This window comes from Enoplosus armatus, chromosome 3, assembly GCF_043641665.1.
Source record: "Enoplosus armatus isolate fEnoArm2 chromosome 3, fEnoArm2.hap1, whole genome shotgun sequence".
NCBI lineage: Eukaryota > Metazoa > Chordata > Actinopteri > Centrarchiformes > Enoplosidae > Enoplosus > Enoplosus armatus.
Window position 1 is genome coordinate 19,625,393 of NC_092182.1, and position 22,316 is coordinate 19,647,708.

Consider the following 22,316-nt stretch of genomic DNA (forward strand, 5'->3'; position numbering starts at 1 on the left):
ATGACACACACACACATACACACACACACACAAAGGTGTGTGCACAAACGTGCAAATATTCTACTTTTGTAACAAATGTCATCTCTCTCAAGGTCTGAAACACACAAGCAAAGAAAACACCCACATCCCCACATCTGCCATTCCATCTACATTACTAATTTAACTTGATTCCAGCACTTGTCTAAGGTTTCCCCGGTGGCCTTCAGGCTCAGAAGTTTTTATTCTCCTTTTTGACATCATGTTGTCTCTTTTCAACAGGAACGTCCGTTATGAAGGTTACTGCATCCGATGCTGACGACCCTACATACGGCAGCAGCGCCAAAGTGGTGTACAGCGTACTGGATGGAGAAAGGTTTTTCACTGTTCACAAAGACACAGGTAAGAATGAAAAAGACCACCCATTCAGCTCTCCCTACAACTCCTGGTTTTTTTTTCTCATAAGAACTTCTTGTGCTCCTTCTTTCTTCTGCACTACCATAAGCAATTGAAAGCCCAGAGACCACAATTCCCAGATCAATCAAACTTTGTGGCCAAAAACATAAAATCAATTGGCCAAAAACAAGCAACTTTATAAAGCTTTAGCCAATAACTATTGGCTCCTTTTAGCAAACACTCAAAATACCATGAGGCATAAATTGCTTGGCTTGGTTTAGTGTCACCTTCAAGATTAGTTTTGAAGAACTTATTTTGCATAATAATACATAATCATAGCACATATAACCTGGACATTCAATGCAAAAAAAAAAAAAATACTAGTATTGATCAGAATCCTGGGTGAAAAATGCACCAGATCCAGATTTACCCTATCAAGAATCTCCCCCACATATAAAATGGAATATTCCCTATTCCCCAACTAGTCTGGGACTTATAGGAGTGATATGGCCTGACCCACAGTCTTTCACGAGTAGCTCAGCATCGGTGTTGCCTTCGAATGACCCTCCAGGGAAAAGCACTAAAGTTTTAATGATTCCTTTTTTGGTATCCACCACTTTGATTTGGTCAGCCCGGGAGCGCGGATGATAAATGGCTCTACCTTGGTGGGACTAGCCAGGAGACTGGATGGTTCATTCCAGCTTCTGTCTCACGACCCCCATTCCACCCACCCCCTCTCACCATTTTGTAGGCAGACAGGCCAGCCTAATAGGTGCAAGTCAAGAAGGTCAGCAGAGGAAGGAGGCAGAACAGCTGTGAAATCCGCCTCATTAATATCACTCTCACTCACCCTAACAACAAACTGAACAGCAAGGCACTTTGCTTTTTCTGTCGCTTTGGCCACGCTGGAATTGTCTGTAGGTGTTTTTGAGTATGTGAGCCAAAGGAGTGATTTTTTTTTTTTGAAGGACTGAACCCTACACTGTATATGAGGACATATCCTTTTTTTGATTTGAAAGTAGAGCATGCTATCATTGTTCCATAGAAACCCCCCATCAAAAAATAATCATTTTAAAAAGCAGTACCTGCTAAAAGACATTTACATATAATGAATCCTACTTTGCTATTATGAAATATTCTATTATCATATTACTGTTATAATTTAACAACGGCACCTTCAGTGAAAACGTGAGTGCAGCAATATGTACTGGTTGCTGACACACGGCCGTAGAGGAAATGGAGCTCTGACAAGGCAAGCTGACACCTTAGTCTGGCAAAACTACTTCTTTTCAGTTCCTAAAGAAGCCATGAAGACCCAAGTGACAGAACAGCTCGTTTCATAGTGACACAGTAGAAATAGATCCCCATTGCCTAGCAAGATGAAAACAGAAATGCAACTGATGTGAGCAAAAAATGATGGAATGATTGGAACATCATCATTTATTCTATATTAATGTAATGCATTACCATGCTGAGGCACCATTTCACAGTTCGTGTGCATGGCCCTATTACTCGGTTAAATTGGTTAATGTTAAGGCTACGTGATATGCATTGGAATATGGACCACATAGACTTAACTGACTGCGTTCATGAATACAGACCATGTAGACTCATCTACATATAGTCTCTACTGTGATGTTGGAGCCATGGTGCTGTACACTAGTTGCGTATTGGGGCTTTACTTTTGACAGCCCTAATTTAGATACATCCCCTCTGGCCTTTGGTGGATGAAAGAGGAGCATGTCATCTGCCTCCCTTCTTAACTCCAGTGCTGCATGTACTGTATTTTGGCTACTCACAGAACATGGCCCAGGGCTAAATGTGACTGGAATCAGTGAGTTGTGTACCCAACACAATGCAAACCTTTGGGAGTGAGACAGCACACCAAGCACAGGAAATGCATCAAGAGATTCTGATGTGGAAAATCCCAAGGGATAAAGTGGAATTATATTACTACCGCACAGTAAACCAGCCAGCCACTGATGTTGCTGCCGCTGGGCCAATAAGGAGGAAATGTGCCAACCACGAAGGACCATGTGCTAGTTTGTGAGAGCGTAAGGGAGACAGATATAGAATAAAAAGAGAGACCACATGCTCTTGGATCATCCAAATATAGTTTAATGTAAACTTCACGAAGAAAATGTCTTATATACAGTATATATATACTCTTACATATAATATACTCTCACCCCAACAACAACAAGACATTATAATGTTTGTCATGGTTACAGCAATGGTCTGTCAGTTCTCTTGATCTTCAGTTGAAATTAGGGAGTTGCACTTTTACATTTTATGATAGTTCTTTAAATTGGAAGACTAGCATGGCTTAACTCAGTCAGCAGCCTGTTTTTAACTGACCACCGACTCTGCTAAAATACAACAGAATGTGCACTCCGAGGTACATGAAGCCATTGAAGCTCTCTGTGTGCCTTCTAACATCACTCTCTACGTTATATCACTTTCTCTATGTCCCTCGCTTGCTCTTTTGAAATCCACTTCTCAGGTTTGATTGCAGCCTTACCCATCATGGAAGAGTTGTAATGCTGTTCAGGGTGGCTGAGGCATGCCTTCATTCTGCTCCCATATATTATTCATTTTAATACAGCTGAGCCATAAAATGGTATATGTGCAGAGGAGCAAATATGACACAATCTCTTCCATCCAGCCAGTCTTACGAGGTGAAATGGAATGTGCTGCACAGTGCTTAGCAGAAGTTGATATTCAAACTGAGAAGGGAAATAGAGTTGGTTATTGCACAAGTGCTAACCAGTAATGTAACCTTTCCAATGGCCTCACTTACTACTGTTACTCTTCTCCTCTCTGACTCCATCCCTCTGTCTCTCTCCTCCAATCTCACCTCCATCCCTCAATCATTAGGGATCATCATGACAGCAGTGGCAGATTTGGACCGTGAGACGCAAGATCGTTACGAGTTGGTCGTCAAGGCAACAGACATGGCAGGACAATTGGGCGGTCTCTCCGGCTCCACCACGGTGACCATAGTGATCACAGACGTTAATGACAACCCACCGCGCTTCCCACAGAGTGAGTGTCTCGTGCATTACCTTACTTTAGACAGAGAAAGAGACGGTGAGACACGGGAGGAGAGGGAGGAAGTGGCAGAGAGAGAAGAGTCAGCAGTGGCTGAGAGAGAAGAGTCAGAAGTGAGAATTAAGAGAGGGAGGTAAAATAATGAGGAAAAGTGAAAGCCAAGACATAGACACACTGAATATAGTTTGCAACCTGCAGGCCGCTGACACCAATAAGAAATGGCAGCATCAGTGACCATACTGAATGGCCTGCATGCAGTCCTAGAAAATCACCAAACTTAAATTTATGGGCCAATCAAACCTTCAGCCCATAACAAAGTAGTCTATCAAATGTGGAGAATTGATGCATTCCACTGCACATTTGATCATTCTTTTTAAGCCAGGCTCTAGAGAGGACTGAATCAATACGGTTGATTGTTCCCTCATTGTAATGTTATGGATTTATGATGGTGAGATGAGGTGGTTTTTGGGCCAAATGGCTTTCAGTGCACACATGTGCAACAGGTAAGGAGCTAAAACATTCAGTTAAAAATGCTGTCTATCTCACCTCACCACACCCACACATGTATTTCAGTAGGAAGACAGCCTTCTTTGAAGCAAACAGCTAAAGAGTCTGGTTTATTTTTTGACATATTGCACCAACAGAAGTACATGTGGCACAATAAAAAGTGTTAAGTGTACTTAAGGTTTCACACCTTTTAAAACTTGTGTTGCACTACCACCTAATGTGGTGTTCTTCCCAATTGGAGGCAAATTAATGTGCTGAATGTTACTCCTAACTGAATAATGATTAGTTTTAGGAAAAAACAGTACTTCCCCTTCTTGCTTCCTTTTCAACTCTGTATTTTGCCCCTGTTTTTGGAGTAAAACCATAACACTATTACTTTTGTTACAGCTGGAGGAACAGCATCTGACAGCCTGGATGATTGTATTTGATATGTCTCCACACACCTTTTCTTATTTCTGTATAAATCCTTTTTTCATCTCAGTAAATCATATTTACCCTGTCAGGGGGATAAACCCTGCAGGATTGGAGTGCCTCCACTGTATGGTATGGGGAATAGATAGATAGTTTGGAAAGCAGCTTCATAAATAAGATGCAAAGGAAGATGTCGGTATATGTAAGGACTTTGATGTTTTCACATACTTTACCTCTTGGGAACAATAAAGTTTTATCTCCTTACTCTATTTATCTTCTTCATAATGAACTCTGGCTGATCTTATACGTTTTATTCAGTCTGTTCCGTCATTTGAAATATCACTAGATTTAGGATTGACAACATGTATCAGTATATATAAGTACATCAATTATCATACTTGACCATGCACATCACTCACTTAATACAATACATGCTTTATTATTATTATTCTTTAATTAACACAATTCCAATACAGTTACAATTGCACATTATATGAATCTATTCATATAGTAACAGAGATATTCAAGTAGGGCTAGTGTCAACTGTTAATGTAGTGCTAACTAAACATTGATTGAGGACATTGTGTATGGACAAGAAAGATTATTTTTGTACACTCCCTGTTATATGAATACAATGATCACTGAGAATAACACCGTGAAGTCTATTTGTTGATGTTCTTTCATTATAATCCCATGCCAACTTCATTTTTTCCATTACCTGTCTCTTCCTCTCTTTACCTTCTTTATCTTTGTTACTCTCTCATCCCTTCCTCCTCCCACTTTTCTGTTTCTGCTCCCTATCCATCTCTTCTTCCAGTATCCTCACTTCCCACCATCTTTTTCCACCTACAGCCATCCATCCATCTTTCCTCATCCTTTCTCCAATGGTGTTTTTCCTGTTCCTCTCCATGTTACCTTTGTCTTTTATCCTTCTTCTTTTGTGGTGTTTTCTATACCTACACAGTTTTTTGTCACTCCATCCCTCTGCTGCTTTGCTAAACCTAACTCTCCTTGTTTTATCGGTTCCACCTCCGGCCACCTACATATACCAGAGATGTACCAGTTTTCGGTGTCAGAGGGGGTGGCTGTGGGGACACCAGTTGGACGTGTCATTGCCACGGATGCAGACATGGGAGAGAACACAGACATGAGCTATCTGATCAAAGAGGGAGGGGAGCTCTTCAAGGTCACTACCGATGTTGACACACAGGAAGCTGTTGTCTCCATCAAGAAGGTACGGTTAACTTAAAGGAAAGCTAATGTTTTTTTTTTTTACCAGTATTGAGGCAAAACATTGTACAAATACATTAGATTTTGACCCGCTTTTAATTCCAAACACAATTTTTGGTGATTCAGTCTTTCATTTTGCCACAGCATGACACCAAGGAGCTAAATGAGCTAATTAACAGTTATTTTCTACTTGTGCTACAAATGTACAAACACAATTTTGTATGAATCCTTATTACAAACAAAAAGAGAAGGCCACTTTGTACTGGGTGACTAAAGGGTGACTAAAAATCAGCTACCATTACCAGGTGTGCTAGTCACATTTCCTGTTAGCATTTGTTGTTTCTTTACTTAATCTTTAATTCATTTTTCAAGATTCCTCGTCACACACCCAATAGTCCCTGCCATCTCTGGCAAAATCCCATGAAAAGTGATTGGGATTCTGTTAGCTAGAGATCAACAAATGATTGGGCCTTTGCTGGTTTGCATTCAACAAAGACTGTTAAGGTTTCTTTTGGTAAAGTTTGTGCCTAGCAGCTAAGTCCTTCTATTCAGTAAGCTGAACAGCTCTTAGGCCCTGCAGAAACTCAAGCTGCACTGAAGAGATGGAGAAGGAGAGATGATCTTTGATGATTGATGATCATTGGTTGCCCACTGGGGTTTGACAAGCCCTGTCGGTGTTGTGTTTATTCAGACGTTGAACTGTTTTCAACTTATCGTCACCTTGCACTCACAACAAAAAAAGAAAAATGTAGAACACTAGAAGTAGTATCTCTTCTTTGAAATACACAGATGTCGAAAGTGGTCTGATGGTGGAATAAACACGTGACATTCAGCCAGCAGCAGTGATTTGGTTCAATGGACTGTCAACAATTTGGCAGTCTTAATCATTCTAGCTACCACTGGTGATGACCTAATTAGCTGGTGCTGCAGACACAACGGTAACTTGAAAGATATTGTCATCTGGAACATGTTTACGCTGGTACATTGGCTCGCTGCTGCCACTGATGGCTAGAATCAATATTGCAACAGTATATTGTCATGACTTAGTTTTGTTCCAATAAAATTTCTGGCCATCAGCGTCAGAACTGAGCACGGTATCACTTTAAATTGCTTATTGTGGAATGCAGCAGGTCTTGAAACTGAATCTTGTTTTTCTTTCAGGCGCTGGACTTCGAGAGCAAGTGCACACACAATGTCGTGGTGGAGGCAGTAAATAAGCATGTTGACCCTCGCTTTGAGGACCTGGGTTCCTTCAGAGACCAGACCATTGTACTGGTCAGCGTGTCAGACATAGATGAGCCACCAATCTTTCAACCAGCAGAGGGCGCTATCATGGAAGTGCAGGAGGATGCCAAAGTAGGAGCGTTGGTTGGCATCGTCACTGCCAGGGATCCAGATGTGAAGAATAAAACTGTCAGGTACAGCAATGGATCTAATGCCAACTTCACCAAAAAGAAAAATGCATTACAGATTGCTGGTAAATATGAATAACAGCATTACAAAGCAAGTTTTGCATGACAATAAGTACCGCATTTTATGTGGCTTGGATGGGACACTGCAGCACTGCGACATGGGCAGCCATTCCACAAGCCCATTATCATGTGCTCACTGCATCCTGCATCTACTGTATATTACTTTAGAACAAAATTTGCACTGTGAAAAATGTGACTTTAAAGTACTGTAACTCACTAGCCGCAATAGATATTGGTAGCTGATGGGCTTAAGGGCAAAATCTTTTTTTAACAATTCTTCTTGAGGATGGAGTGAAAGCCCAAGCCAACGGTGAACGGTGGGACTTGTATAATTGATAAAGCTGTACCATACATCTCTTCTTTTTTTTCTCTCAGATCACAGTGTGTGATAAAAACAATATCATCTGGTAATCTTCTGTACCAAGGTCTGTGGTTTATACGTCCTCAGAAGAGCAATTGCAGTGTGAGAGGGGGATGTAGATAAGGGCTAAGACAGTCACACTGACAGAGTATACACCGACACACGCAGTGCCTGTGCAAATTACCTCGATTAAAAATGCATGAGGCTCAGAGTTCCAGGTGTAATAAAGTAAAACACAATGGCAGCGCTGTCGTTCACCAGTGTCTCGGCAGCCTCGAGCCGAAAGTGTGTGAAACGTGTGTAAGCATATATGAGTGTGTGTATGCGTGTAAGTGAATGATTGAGTGAGCCAGGAGCCACCTACTGGCAAAGGTAGCGAGGTCATGGCCTCTGGCATTAGACACTTCTTAGAACTCTGCATAACCATTCATGCCAAATATGCATGCATTGGGGATCTGATCAGCAAGACCACCTTTTATTGGTGAGAGATTCATTCTGCCACAGTAAAAACAAGCTGCAAATGGAACCACTCCTCATGTAACAACTAAAACACAGAAAATCTGTCAGGGATTTAACCAGGTTATCAAACAGCTGACAGACTGCTTCGATGCACTTGTCAAAAGATGCTGTTAGATACAAAACAAACAAGATAAAACAATTATTGTCAAGTTTAAAAGACATAAATAATACTTTGCCTGTATGATGGGAATGTGGAAAACCATGTGTGCAGAAGCCAAATTTGTGTTTTATAATGTAGACAGATTGGGTTGGAAAGAAAGGGTTTTTTGATTCTGATGGTTTGGCTAAAAACATTGTGATGATGCCCCCTCACCCCCCACTCTACTCCCACAAAAACTGACATGTACTGGAAACCAAAGGTTCACTTTTTGTTTTCTTCTGAATAATAATAATCATAGTAGGCGTGTGGGGAGACAAGCAAGGACAAAAACTATTAAGAAGTTTATTTGTTTTTTTGTTTTTTTTTGGAATGTCATGCTGTCATATCTGTCATCTGAATCAAATTTCTAAGAAAAAAAGGAAAGGTACAATGAGATATTGGGCAGCACAATCTGAGATTTGGTAAAGGAGGGAGGAATCAAATCAATCAAATTTTAATGTTGAAACTGGAGGCAAATGTCAGTGGCAGGTGTAAATGTAATCCAGCCAAATGTAATCACTGCATGGCAATGTTAGCTGTAACAGGGCTGTACACTGGCGGACACTGTATCTGTATCAGTATCTGCCATGGTGTCCCTTTAAATGCAAGATGATTGTCATGTGAGTAGGCCACATCTCATTTCAAACATAGGTTATCTTGAGGTCATTCTATCTGAATCTAGTTGCACAATGATGAATAAACAGAAGAAGAAATATGTATTTATCCTCAAGGAGTTAATAATCAGAATCATTTTTATTTATTGACAATCTGTGACATGAATTATATGCAAACGCAATTCTGCACCCACACTATGTTATAAATGAATGAGTGATCAGAAACCTATTTAATCAATTTGTTGTTCTCTACACCACATCAGTTTAGCATGTGGTTCTCTTGACATGTTTTATATCTACAACATGTGACCAGACCATCATTCTCATGAGACCTAGGAGAACGCCATGTGCTTATAATGCCCATGGTACGTTATTATGGTTTATGTGGGCATGAGTAAGCCAGCCAGCTGTGTGTGTGTGTGTGTGTGTGTGTGTGTGTGTGTGTGTGTGTGTGGTAGGGGAGAGGAACTAAGAACAAAGAAACCTTTCAGCAGATTTTTGTTGACTCACTAATCTTTTCAGACTACAAAGAAGGAAAGATGCATTTGTGGAGTGCATGATGAAAATTTAATGTTTATTTTCTTACTCTGAATAGGCAAAGAAAGAGTCACTATATAGCTGCTTGCAGTTAAGGGACACAGTGTTATTAGGGTCACAGGATCTGCGACAAGTCTCCAGTAAATGCCTTTAAAATATAAGTACTTTAACCCTGGTCCATTGTGTATAAGTTGTTATTATTAAGTGTAGCCCAAAGTCAACTCCAAGTCCCTGTTAAGCTCTTAAGAAAAAAAATACAAATACTTGAAATTCCTGTATAATTATAGACTCTCTCCATGCTCTCACTTCAGCTTCTCTTTCTCAACATCAATATCTTTTTTTTTTGTGTGTCTGTTGTCACAGGTTCTCCATCGATCGGACCACAGACCAGGAGATGATCTTCTATATCGATCCTGATTCGGGTGCCATCACACTGGGCAAGATTTTGGACCGAGAGGCCGCAAGCTGGCACAATATCACTGTGAAGGCTGTAGAAGCAGGTACATTGCTTCCCATTTCAAACTGAGTTTATCACATGTAGGAGTTGGACATCTTCATACTGCTGGGAAGAGCGTGATATTATTTATTATCTAGTGACTTTTTCACCTTGCCAAATTTTCGGAAAGTTGCTGAAAGAGCTGTTTTGATATTTTCCCTCAGTGTGAGACTGAGGATGAGGATCATAACATGTCAAAACAAAGCCTTGAAGAATCAATGAGCAATTAAATATATTAACAAATAATCTTTCACAATTATAGTTAATCTAGCAGCCATGTACTATTCTCTTACCACTGAAGTACTAAAGTAACTCAAAACTCAGATGAGGGGCAAATAAAATTGCTCTAAAGGGGAACACTTTCATGGCTCAGTTTTTAAAATTGCTGTCATGATTGGCAAGCTTTGGCCACACCTAGTGCCGGCCAGTGATGGAGACTGTACAAATTGAAATAGCTGTCCAACATTTGCCGACTCCCACCAGGGGTGATAAGGGGTGACTGACAACCTCAAACGGCTGTGCATCATTAGCTAGCAAAGCTTTTGGCAGATTTTTAACAGCAGAGTGTTGTGGCTTTGAGCTTTGAGAAAGACAGGGAATAGGAAAGTAAGGTACGGTAGTAGAACAGCACTTAAATGGACATGAGAGTTTGTTGTAAACAAAATGTATCTGAGTTACAAGTTACAGTGTCATGGGATGAAAATGGATTAATAACTAATGCCAACATCAGCAACTGTAAGTAGGAAAAGATATTCCTCATTTAATGGAATTAGTGCATTAATTAATTAAATATGTAGTTTTACATAATACAGCATCCACTGGTGCTTGTTTGACTTGGGATGGATGAAAAAATAGGCTTTTTCTGTATCTCTTAACCGGTCATAATTGAAAGCATTGTTAACAAACATTACTAATGTTTACATAATTAGAAAACCTTAATAACTTTTTAGTTTAGATTGATTTGTTGTTGGACCTGTCATTCAATTTGGGAGTGATAGCAGCTTCCAGTCCCTTGTTTAGATTTCTGTGGTTGGGTTACCATTTTCTTTACTGTTGGATCACAAATATCATTATGGTATGTTGTTCAGTTTCACGGGCAAAACTAGTGGTCAGCTTGAAAGCCGCACTGAGCTGGTTTTCAACCCACCAAGGACGTCATAGTCCTTGGTGGTAGCCATCCACGCGGTGATAGTCATCTTTCTGATACCAGGGTGAAAATTCAGTCATCATTTTATCGCTTGTCTTAGAGCTGACAAACAGATCACTGACAATGAAGGAAGAGCTTATATTTTTTATCTCATTGGGTCCTTTTGTAATTGCAAAGAAAATGAAGAATGTAATAACTTGGGGGAGCTGGGAAGTTATTGCTATACCATTAGAAGTAAACTTGAGGAAGGAGGAGGCCTGGTATTCCCCACTTTTTCAATCTCATACAGATGAAGTGATTTTGGGATTGCAGTGAAAGCAGAGGAGATTGCATTCTGCATCTAACTGGCATCCACCATCGCACAAAAGAACATGAAAACTATGCACATAAACAAAGCTGATTTTAGAATGTCTTCACATTTGTTCCTCTCTCGTATAGCCTCAGACTGAGATTACTCCAATAATCAATACAGCCTAAACTGAATAGTAAGCAGTCTCACCCAAAATAAACATTAAGACAAAATTAGACTAGAGTTTTTTTTTTTTTGGTGCTATAATTCCCAGAGCAATTTGGGTGCTTTTGTGCTTTACCTCTTTGTGCTTGGCATTATGTCATAGGCACATTTTAATGTTAATTGAACATTTAAAGCGGCCCTAACCCTTCCAATATCAGACATAAACACATGCCTGCACTTGATAGATAAAGCCTCTCACATTGCCTTCCAAGAAAACATCCGGACAGACAGAGTCAGTGGTCAACGCCATCAGAATTCCCATCCAGAATGTTTCTTTATCGCCTGTTAGCTCACGGCGTCCTGAGAGCTGTGGACACAGAGACAGGAGACAGAAAGAAGAAAAAAAAAAAAAGAAAAGGACAGACATTGAAAGAAAAAATGGCCACAAGAGAGATAGGAATAGAAGGGGATGGGACTTGTGAAGCAGCTAGCTAGAGTATTTTAAGAAAGGACTTCATTTTCTCCATAATGATTTTGTTCTTCTTTTTTTTGTTGGGTCCCTCTGCTCATTAAGGCTGGAGGGCCACAAGGTCAACTTGTCTGAGGACATTGTTAAAACTAGAATTCTGTGTCACAACCCTTAATTATTCCCCCAGTCCATTACTAACCTTTGAACTATTGTATTGCCACTGTATCAGTATTGGACAAGTGACAGCAGCTTCCTGACAATGCTCGGAGTCTGTGCCCTAGGATTAACCCCGGCTACAAAACTCCAAGAAACACACTAAATGTCAATTACCGCACATGTGTCTGTGGACTAAGTAAAGATGTTTCAGTTCTAGTGCTACAATGAGCAGACTGCACTGTGATGATACCCCACCAATCAAACATATTACACACACATGCACACACAGCACGTCTTCAAATCCACCCAATTAAAAGTAGCACCCGCTAGCATCTCTTCCTGCAGACATTGTCACTGTAAAAGCGGAAACAACCTCTCATCTGTATAGCACTTGACTCCCTCCCAGAGAACACAGAACCTCCTGAGTAGAGGAGGAGCATTTAGCTGCACTGTCACTAGCCGGGGTACTCGTACTACCTGACAGTCTTCCCCATAGAAACATATCGAGGTAAGTTAGAGTGACATATAATTTTCGAGAACTGATAGCAAGTATGATATCACTGTGCAAAACTGCTTTTTTACTCAGACAGGTAGGTGGGAAAAAAGAGCATCACCCTGAGGGCGAAAAGATACCGAAGTAGCTGGAAAGTCTTTATCTCTTGCACTGTTGCAGGGAAGAGACATTTTCTACAGCATAACTTTTCCCACTTGCTGTCTGGCAAACAAATGCACACTGTTTGATTTTTATGGCGTTAGAACATTCTTCTCTCCGACTCCAAATGAATCACTCACTTGTTGCAGCATTGTGAAGGGAGATAAGTTGCAACATTGTGAGGGGAGATAAGTGTAAATTTTCAATCAAAGTTGGAAAATGCAAAAGAAAAATGGATCTAAAGAGGAGAGCAAAAGAAAAGCAAGTCCTATTTGTGGAGTACAATACGTGGTTCACATTAAACTGAGATTAAATCCGGTAACAATCACAGAACAGGGGATGTTATTTATTTATTTTTTTTTACAAATCATGTACCACAGAAGGTTTAAAGTGCTCTGTTTGGATGAATGTAGTAGTGTTGTAGTGCTAAGCACATCTGTCAACAAGGGTAGGGAGACGTAATAATGTGTAATCAGGGAGCAGGGTTTGTGACCTGGCTGATGTGTACTGTTGGTCTGTCCTGTTATATAATCACTCACATGTCCTTACTGTCAGTGTAGTCGCTGAGGAGGAGGAGGATGAGGAGATACTCAAACAGTTGTTTGCTTTGTACATTTGGTAGGTTGACATAATTGAATTTGAATAGTGGTCATGCATGTATTAGTCTCAGAATATCATAAAGATGAATGGTTACATAGATGTGCCACTGCCATGAGTGTTATTGAAATGTTGTTGTTTGTTGATGTGCTAATAGAGTAGTAGTCTTCACTGGGATGAATATTAAGTGGACTTCCTGTTTGGTTGCGTCATCTTCTGTCCATTGATGATTCTAAACCCCACTCTGCACTGATTACAGTTACTTATTTGTCCATTAGGAAACTTGGGGAAATTGTGCGTCTCCCGAATGTGTCGCAGTATTAGACCTTCACTGATAGGTCAAGAGGATTGCTATTACCTAAAGGGGACATGTTAACTTACTCATTTAAACCAATAACATGATGTTACAGTAACATGTCTTACAATTGTAGTTAATAGTTTTTCCATCACAGAAAAGGTGCTCAAGATGCGTTAAAATAATGAGGTGGCATATAAGGGTCAGTTTGATTATCTTTAAATGCCGATAAAATGAATGAATGCACTTGACCAATTTTTGTGTGTATATTATTGTTTGACATCGTTAGCCCTGTGGTACTTGTTGGCAATAGTTGGCATCTAGCAAGCATTTTAAAGTCAGAACAAATACTTAGGCGGTTTCATTAAAGCTGGACAGAGTTCTCATTCAAATTAACATTCATAACATTTATAACATAACAGTAACATTTTTCAGAAGCTAAGGTGAGTATTAGTTTTTGCAGAGAATGCCTCCACCAACAGCAAATCAAGTAGGCCTTCAGTTAGCAAAGAAGTGGAGTCAGCGGGAAATCAAAACACCATGTGATTCTGGAGGGATGTTAAATATCTTCACGATAGCGTTTGAAGAATTTTCTAAACTCGGATTGCACCTCATTGCCAAGACCAAAAAAACAGATTGAATGATAGAGCCCCTTCACAGCTTTCAGTCACCAGCAGAGGTGTGTTGGCAGAGACACTATGAGGTTATGATCACCGGCAGTTTATTTCTCTGTTTTCAAACAAACAAAGGATGGTGAAGATTTCCTCTTTTTGGAAAGGGCAACTCTCGCAGCATTGCCCATATCTATAAGAGCGATATTGACAAAACAGTGTTGTATTACATCGTGGCATGTGTCTTGTGAACAAAAAGGCAGCTCACTCATGACTTATCGAGACTGTACCTCAGAAGGAGAGAACAGAGTTTAAGAGTGTTTCTGACAGAATGGTCAAAACGTACTAAACTGTACCCGAGCTGACCTTGTAACAAGTTCATTCAAGAGGTCATTGTTTCAGGATTACGAGACTCTAAACTTCCAGCATTGACACAAAACTCAATCACGTCACATTGTTAGACCGCAACAGAGCTTTCCAAGGAATATAAATCTGGATAAAGTTTGATAGAAAAAATCTTCAAGAAACATTTTCCTCATAAAGAACTAATGTCAGTGCTGGTAAAGTTCGTATTTCATACAATCATCTGCTTTTGTGATATTTATGGAGCATTAATTAGCATGAATAGTGTTTATCATATGGCGTTTACACTGAGCATGTCTCTGGGTCGCTCTAATTGGTTGCTTGGGTTGTTCAGTTTCTTATACCGCAAGCTGTCTCTCTGATGCTGTATCACATATTATGGTTCATGTTAACATGGGTAGAATTGTTTGTGCTCAGCTGGTGTTTAGATGGAAACTAAACAAACTGGGATTTTATGTATGTGTTTGGTGTTCTGGGTTTAGCAAAATTGTTTTTCTACATTTTTTCCTGGAATGTTTTCTTTTTTGAAAAGCAGCCGGCACAGGACAAAGAAAAGCTATGCATTTAGAAGCATGTTTTGATTCTCCTTGGCGTATCAGACGTGCGTATTCCCAGTTGCTAAACATGTCTAATCTTGATAGTGGGGAAAATTCTTTTCCTTATTTGTTGGCTGGATATTGTAATGGAAATGAGTGGCTGTCACTGCGTATGGGAATCAGCACCTGACTCTGTTAGCTTTTATAGAAACCTTTGTCTTTGAAAAGGGGTAATTGGGGAATGTTTAATTTTTCCTTTGAGCATGTGTCATATAATTTAACATGAATATTTTTAATTATTTTGTGTGTTCAGAGGGTTTTGAAGTGTTTTGTTATGTTTCCATGGAGGGCATTTAGAGCTGTTAGTTCTTAAACACAAAAACTCCAACTGTAATAAAGAGATTTTGGTTGTACACTGGTGAATCCGAGTAATATTAGAATTAGAAAAATGACTGTAAATGTACCCTCTGTGCCTTCGTGGCCAGGCCTCTGGCTCAGTAAGTAGACCAGAAGCAGACGCTGCTGAGTACATTTCTATCCTCGTTTCCCCCTCCTGACGAAAGTGACATTTTAAACCAAACTGTTTCCTCCAGCAAAGAAGATGGAGCATGACACTCCTGACACACACCCACCCACACACACACACACACATGCAGGCACGCACATGTATGCAAAGACGTACACACACTCTCACACCCTTTATCTGTCCTCCCTGAAGTTATGTCAGTATAATTCAGTGCCTGAGAGATCTACTATACAGTCATTCTGAAAGATTCGCAACAGCTGGTGAGTGCCGCACAGATGCAGAGCATGCCAATAATCTGTTGAAATCCTTTTATTCTTCGTCTCTATCTGCAGACAGATTTAGAACAGCGCCACTTGGTCCAGATGAATGAACCTGTCTCACTGAATAACTCTTTCTCCCCACGGAGGGAGTTTGGGGTGGGTAGAGGCGGGGTATTCTCACATTGTTTCATCTGTTTTCAATTCTGGGAATTGAAATGTAAAATGTGTAACATCTGATGATTGCTGGTTTTCATTCTGGCACAGCGGGGACGGCAGCATAATGTGAAGACGAAATTAGAAGAAGAGAGGCGATATCTAGGACTGGTGGAGCTCTCCGTGCATTTATGTTCTTGCTGCTCTGGCAAAAAGCTGTCAATTAAAACCCTGCATTGATGTGAGGATTATGCTATTAGTTAAGACCAGCATTCTCATTAGCTGCTGTGCCACTGTTGGGCAGAACTGTGTGGTGAGATAGAGGGAGAGAGCTCGAGAATTTGTCGGCAATAGTCTGTTGATTATCTGTTTGTCTGGCTGTCTTGTCTTTTTCTTTTATCCGGCTTGTGGCCCACCTGTATCTGTAGCGGTCGCTATTTCTGTCATCTGTGCTGCTTATAGACGGAAGAAGATCACAGACGTAGTGCCTTTGAGTTCACCCATAGGTTTCTGTTGTACTATTTGAAGCCTGTATTTTACCCTTGACATGATCTTGTGACAAATGACAAGAGCCAGACAATCCAAATGTGGACAACAAAGTGGCAACTGGGTGGAGGTGAGGTGGGGCAAGAAATAACCACGGCTGAGTGTGGGGGAGATTTATCAATTAAAGCAAACACGCCTCCAAACATGTCACTCTTTGAGCCTTAATGTCTTCTTCATGGAACAATAATTTCCTAAATTCCTGTGAAGACTCAAATTAGAGGAGAAGTGACTATTGAGACACCAAATCCTTATGAATAAAAGACTTTGTAGAGAGAAGTTGGGGGTCTTTCTAAGGACATCAGTCCAGTCTCCAAGGCTATTAGAAGACCAAGTGGCAATTATCAGAAACAACAGCATTAATCATTAAAACTATCAATTTGTAGTTTTTCCAAGCGTCCTATTGCAACCGCTCAAACAATACATGTTATTTGTTGAGTGTTGGTTCGTAATTGAAATTACGTGTTTATTTACGGTAGCAACAGAAGTATTGGTCAACGCTTGTGTATTTTAGTTTTTGCATATACAGCACATGCATCAGTGATATCACAATGTGAAGGTACTCATTCTTGAGTGCGAGTTCACTTAATTGCACTTAATTATCTGCTATATTTACATAATTACAACAATTTAAATTCATTGAGTGGAGCTCTTTTTAAGGATTTATTCGTTTTTCCACAGTTGTATAATTGTCAGTAGATGTATGTTACATTTTCTGTAGGGTTTATGAACTGGGTGGTGACAGCTGTGTATACTGATTTATTCATAAGCTATGTACTCTAATTAACCAGGATATCCAGACCAACAATTGAAGCAACCAGATCAGTCATTTAACAGAGATAATGTTCTCTCTCTCTCTCTCTCTTTCTGTTCCTCTCTTGAACTCGCCTCTCACATAAGTGCACACACGCCAGGGGCTCCAGGCTCCCTTCTGTACTGTACATAGTGTTTTATGAGTAAAATGGAAACTCCATCAGACATTATCATATGATTAAGAATGGGAATTAAGATTCAAGGAGAAGTCGAGCTAATTTGAAGTGGATTTTGATTGTACTAATTATATAATGCTCTCCACTCCCACGTTTACATTCTGGCCCATTAAGAAAAATGTCTTGAGAGTGCATTGTGCTGTTATTCCTTGTGTTTTATCTAGTTGAAAATGGCAGGAGAAATAAAATTACAGCACTACATTTGCAATTTTGTCAAAGCATTTATTTGTCATCATCGTGCAGACTATTAAATAGCGAAATGGTGTAGTGTCATTATCAGACAGTGAGGACCTAGAGACAAAAATGGAATCTTTGGTATCATTTTCATGTCACTCACTGGTGCCAGAAAGTGTTATTCAGGTAATGGGTGCAATTTGAGGAGGCATTAGATTAAAAACCTTCAGCACTTAACCATAATGCCAAACCAACTATCTGCTTCCTTATGGAAAATTGCATCCATCTGAGTCTCACTCACACTGAAGACAGACAAGAAGAGCATTACGAGTCTTGCCCATGGACTCTTACACCATGTCTACACCAACCTCTTATGGCAAAAGCAGCATGTCTGCAGCATGTCAGCACCAGCTGCAGCCCTCTGTCAATGTCTACAGTCTGTTCAGCCAAAGTACTGCTGTGTGTTCAGTTGCATTTTGGCAGCGCTCACAGCCCAGTACTCAATCCCTGTAGTTACACACATAAGACTGAAGAAAATTAAAATGTGAAAATACTCTGTGTTGCAGTTACATGTGTAAAGCGCAAGTGAAACGCGGTTATGCAGCCTGTGTAGACAGCTTTATTGATTAGAGTCAAAGCATCTGTACAGTCAGATGCTCACGAGATGGACGACTGAAAACATTAAAACGCTTCCGGTGTAGACAGCCTGTTACTTGAGAAACACTCCAAACTCAGTCATTCAGCTGCCAGGCACTGGTGTTATGTGTGGCAGTCTTACCCCTACTTTATCCAATCATTATAAATCATCGTGATTTCTTTCACAATGTCAGTCACTTAATATTCTGTTGTTGCAAATACAGCTAGAACATCATGCAAAGACATATCTGCCACAGCACTTTACACTATTAAAATGCGTCTATACGGATGTCATTGATATGTTTTCTTTCTGTCTCTCCTTTAGAAAACCACACAATGGTGTCCCACTCGGCAGTGAGTATTCGGATTCTGGATGTTAATGACAATCCTCCTGAACTGGCCACTCCATATGAATCCTATGTATGTGAAGATGCCAAACCAGGCCAGGTAAGTCTAATTAGATAATTTCATACGTATTTTGTGAACATTTGTAACAAGAAATGAGATGGACAAAACTAATTAATGATAGCTGTTTGCTGAGTAAGAAGTTAAAGATGGATGTTGTGCTGATCAAGTTACTGTAGCTTCACAGATTGATTCCTCCATTTCATTAGTGTTGATAATGACAGCAGGAGTTAGGGCACTTGAAAACAGTGCTGTACTAAAGCACTAATATATTACATTAACATTAACATTAACATTAACAAAAAAAAGATTTGTAACAAGCCACAAAGAAACGTATTACTTGTGGGTAATTCAGTTTGAAAGGCAGTGCCAAAAAGCAGCACACAGCCCATACATTGTTTATTCAGCACAGCACAGTTTGTTGGTGTACAAAACTCAAAGCTAATTATTAATGTGAAGTGAGCAGCAGTGTACTCAGCTGTGGGTAGTATATTAGAACATCAATGATTTTGTCTTGCATTATACACATTAATCACAATGATACTGTAGAAGTATAGTTTAAGTATCATTAAAGTAAAATTACACAGAAGAATGATGAATAATACAGTTGTAAACACTTATCTTAGGTGAGTCACTCAGGCAGGCAGTATAAAACAAAGACAAAGTTCTCCATTCTGACTTTCATCTTCACTGAAAACATTGTCAGACAGAAGAACTGTTTGGATTAATGTCAATGAAGGTGTCCGATACTGAGAACCAGTATCATTTGTTCTGTGAGCTCATTTGATTAAGAATAAATTGGTGAGTCACAGACAGGGCTGGACCTATCACAAAAAAACCCCCGTTTTACTCAAGGCAAGGGGAAGCTTCCTAGGGCTTGCCTAGAGCACAGAAAAAGATCAGCTTCCCACTATGTCGCCTATAGGAAGCATCATGGCCTCCGGCTTGTCTTTCAATCAGTAGCTTTTTCTGCTTCACACATGGCTGTATTGTTATTAAAAAAAGCGAATGATGTAGAATATAGTATCTTCCTTCTGTCTGTATTATACTTGGTTTAGACATCAACATCAAGTTTCCAGGGTGTTAACATGCACCATGATGGCCCATGAAAGTGATACAGCCATTCTATGATTCATTCTATGTGATTTATACACTCATCTACAACAATACATAGTATATGAAGAGAGGTGAAGGATATGTGAAAAGACTGAAGAATAGAAGACTTTAGCGATGTGTGGCAAACAAAACAGTGAAATTGATTCTGGCAGAACTGACAGAAAGCTGAAGACTTCCTGAAGATGCATCGATACCACAAAGCAAAAGACCATTTCACGATGTATTGTTGTATCTAGAGAATGGAGATTCATTCTTGGCCTTGGGAACACATACAGTATCTGTGATAGAGTATTCAAAATTCGAGGTTAATGTATTAGCCTTTTCCTGATCTTTCGACCATATCCCACGGCCTTCTTCAGCAAATTCTAGTTACTTGGGTGACATCACGTGACGTACACAACTATGGTCACATTATAACATTATAGTTGTTCGTATGACCCTCCTATGACATATGATAAAACCTGAGCAAGTTCCACCTGCTGAAAAATGCCCTAAGATATGATCAGAAGCTTCAGAAAAAGCCAGTAAGTGAACCTTGAGTTTAGAATATTAAATCACAGATATTTCTGTATTGATTCATTGTCTCACTCATATGGACCAGCCTGTGTCTTGTCTTTCTACAACTGCCTTATTATTTCCATAATACTGGTTTGGATCGTTTTCAATTGCACACTATTATCTATCTTACGCTTCAAACCAAAGGCAATTTATAACTCTGCTTTTGGGAAAAGGCTCAAAGGGTGTCAGAAAGAGAGCCAGGAACAAACTGTTTTCCAAAGAATATATTTATTTTCTCTGTTTTTTATGCTGGATGCTGATTAAAAGTAAGTGGGATTAATATTTCACAGATTTCAATATTGGATTTCCCTCTATGTCAGCAATGTGGTTGTTTAAACTAAAGAGAATAGATTTGGGGAATTCACATTAGAATGGATGCACAGTTTGTATGACTATTCTGCCTGCCAAAAAGGTTTTCTGGGTGCCATTTAAAAAGCTCTTCATGAAAGACGTCAATCATTAATTATTTCCATTGTTACAAAAGCAACAGCCAGAGAATAGTAGTTCTCCTTATGGTGGTTCTCTATTTTTGTTAAACCATGTCACTCAAACAATGAAACAGCAGTTAGCTCAGATTACCATAAATTCCTAAATGGCAAACGTGACAAAAATTTATTTTAGAATGATTTTTAAGTGCATCATTACCCAGCACCAATCAAACAGTGGGAGTCTGTTTGAAAAATGAAGACAAAAGGTAATACCATGGTTATTTCCAATCCAATAGGAGGCCAGATCTTTCCAGTGATCACCATTAAAAAAATGGACAAAGTCATGAGGGTGTTTTATTCTCCTTACATCGTCAACATGCCCTGGGCCAAGTTAGACCCAATAATCATGTGCGGAGCAAAGGAATAATTAAAAAAGCAAGGCTTTAAAGTGGGGCCTCCATGCTGGAAGCTGAATTTACATGTGTAATGAGGCTCAGGCCTCTCCTCCCCTTGATCCACAGACTCTTAACCACTTATAGCCCCCCTGTGCCTCTGCAACGCCGGCCGCCTGCGCCTTTCTAGAACATTGTCTGGTCTGATCTCCCTCACTCCCACCTCGCTCTGTCTCCCATCTGCGAGAGCCCACATTAACCTTCAGCTCCTAATCACACAGAGATGATTAGTCTTCCAGCAAAAAGATCATTGCTGGCTCCCAGCATTGTAAAAGAAAAGGTTTTTTAATGCTCTCATTAGAGAGAAATGCAGTGAATTATTTCAGACTGTAATTTAGGACCAAAGAAAGCGATTCGAATGTACATACAGAAGAATATGACATTGTATCAGTTTTGCTATTTCTTTCGGTCCAGCGGTCTATCTACAGTTATGTTTTTTCTGTATATTTGTGTCTACGAGGGGCAGACAAATGACTGGAGCATCTGACATTGTCATTCATTTCTTTCCTCTCGATGTTTGAATTCAAGTTTTTGTCTCTTCTCTATAGAGTCTCTTTTTGGATGTTGTAGTGAGGCGCTCTGTTAGAGTTGGCTGGCGAGATTGACTGAAAATGTGTTAGCCTTGGGTCAAAGGCTTTCTAACGCTCATTTTCAGCCTCAGGGGTAACCACTGGGGGGCATGGGGGAAAGAATTTTCTCCTCCATGTTATTTTTGGAATAATCAAAAAACTGTTTTCCACTAGTTGTTGTCAGTCACTGCATCTTTACCTTTGAAAAATGGAGTGAGTAGTGTGAAGAAAATGTTTTGGGCCTGGGGATTCGCTGTGTCTGCGCTGATGCTGAGTTGGTATTTGTAGCATTTTTTCTCTGATTAATGGCAAGGATAGAGCCTTTCTATTGTTAGCCTTCCAATTCAGAGAGAGAAGTGAATGAGTAAATCAATTTACTAATGAATAACTCAAGCCGTATATCATACTTATGCTTCTCCACTGAAGGGAGACCAATAAAAGTTAAGGTAATGACAGGACAAACAAGGCTGAACCAAAAAATTGCTTTGCAACAAGAAGTCAGCTTAATACTGCTAAAC

General features: G+C 39.9%; 1 protein-coding gene across 1 annotated transcript in view; it reads left to right on the plus strand.

Annotated features, from left to right (window-relative positions):
- The window catches only part of LOC139283449 (cadherin-22), a 70,018-nt gene that overhangs the window by 26,367 nt on the left and 21,335 nt on the right, over positions 1-22,316 (plus strand). The window contains exons 3-8 of the mRNA XM_070903458.1: positions 259-378; positions 3,250-3,417; positions 5,394-5,575; positions 6,733-6,989; positions 9,577-9,713; positions 18,596-18,717. Coding sequence (XP_070759559.1) covers positions 259-378; positions 3,250-3,417; positions 5,394-5,575; positions 6,733-6,989; positions 9,577-9,713; positions 18,596-18,717 — 986 coding nt within the window. The remainder of the gene's footprint in view (positions 1-258; positions 379-3,249; positions 3,418-5,393; positions 5,576-6,732; positions 6,990-9,576; positions 9,714-18,595; positions 18,718-22,316) is intronic.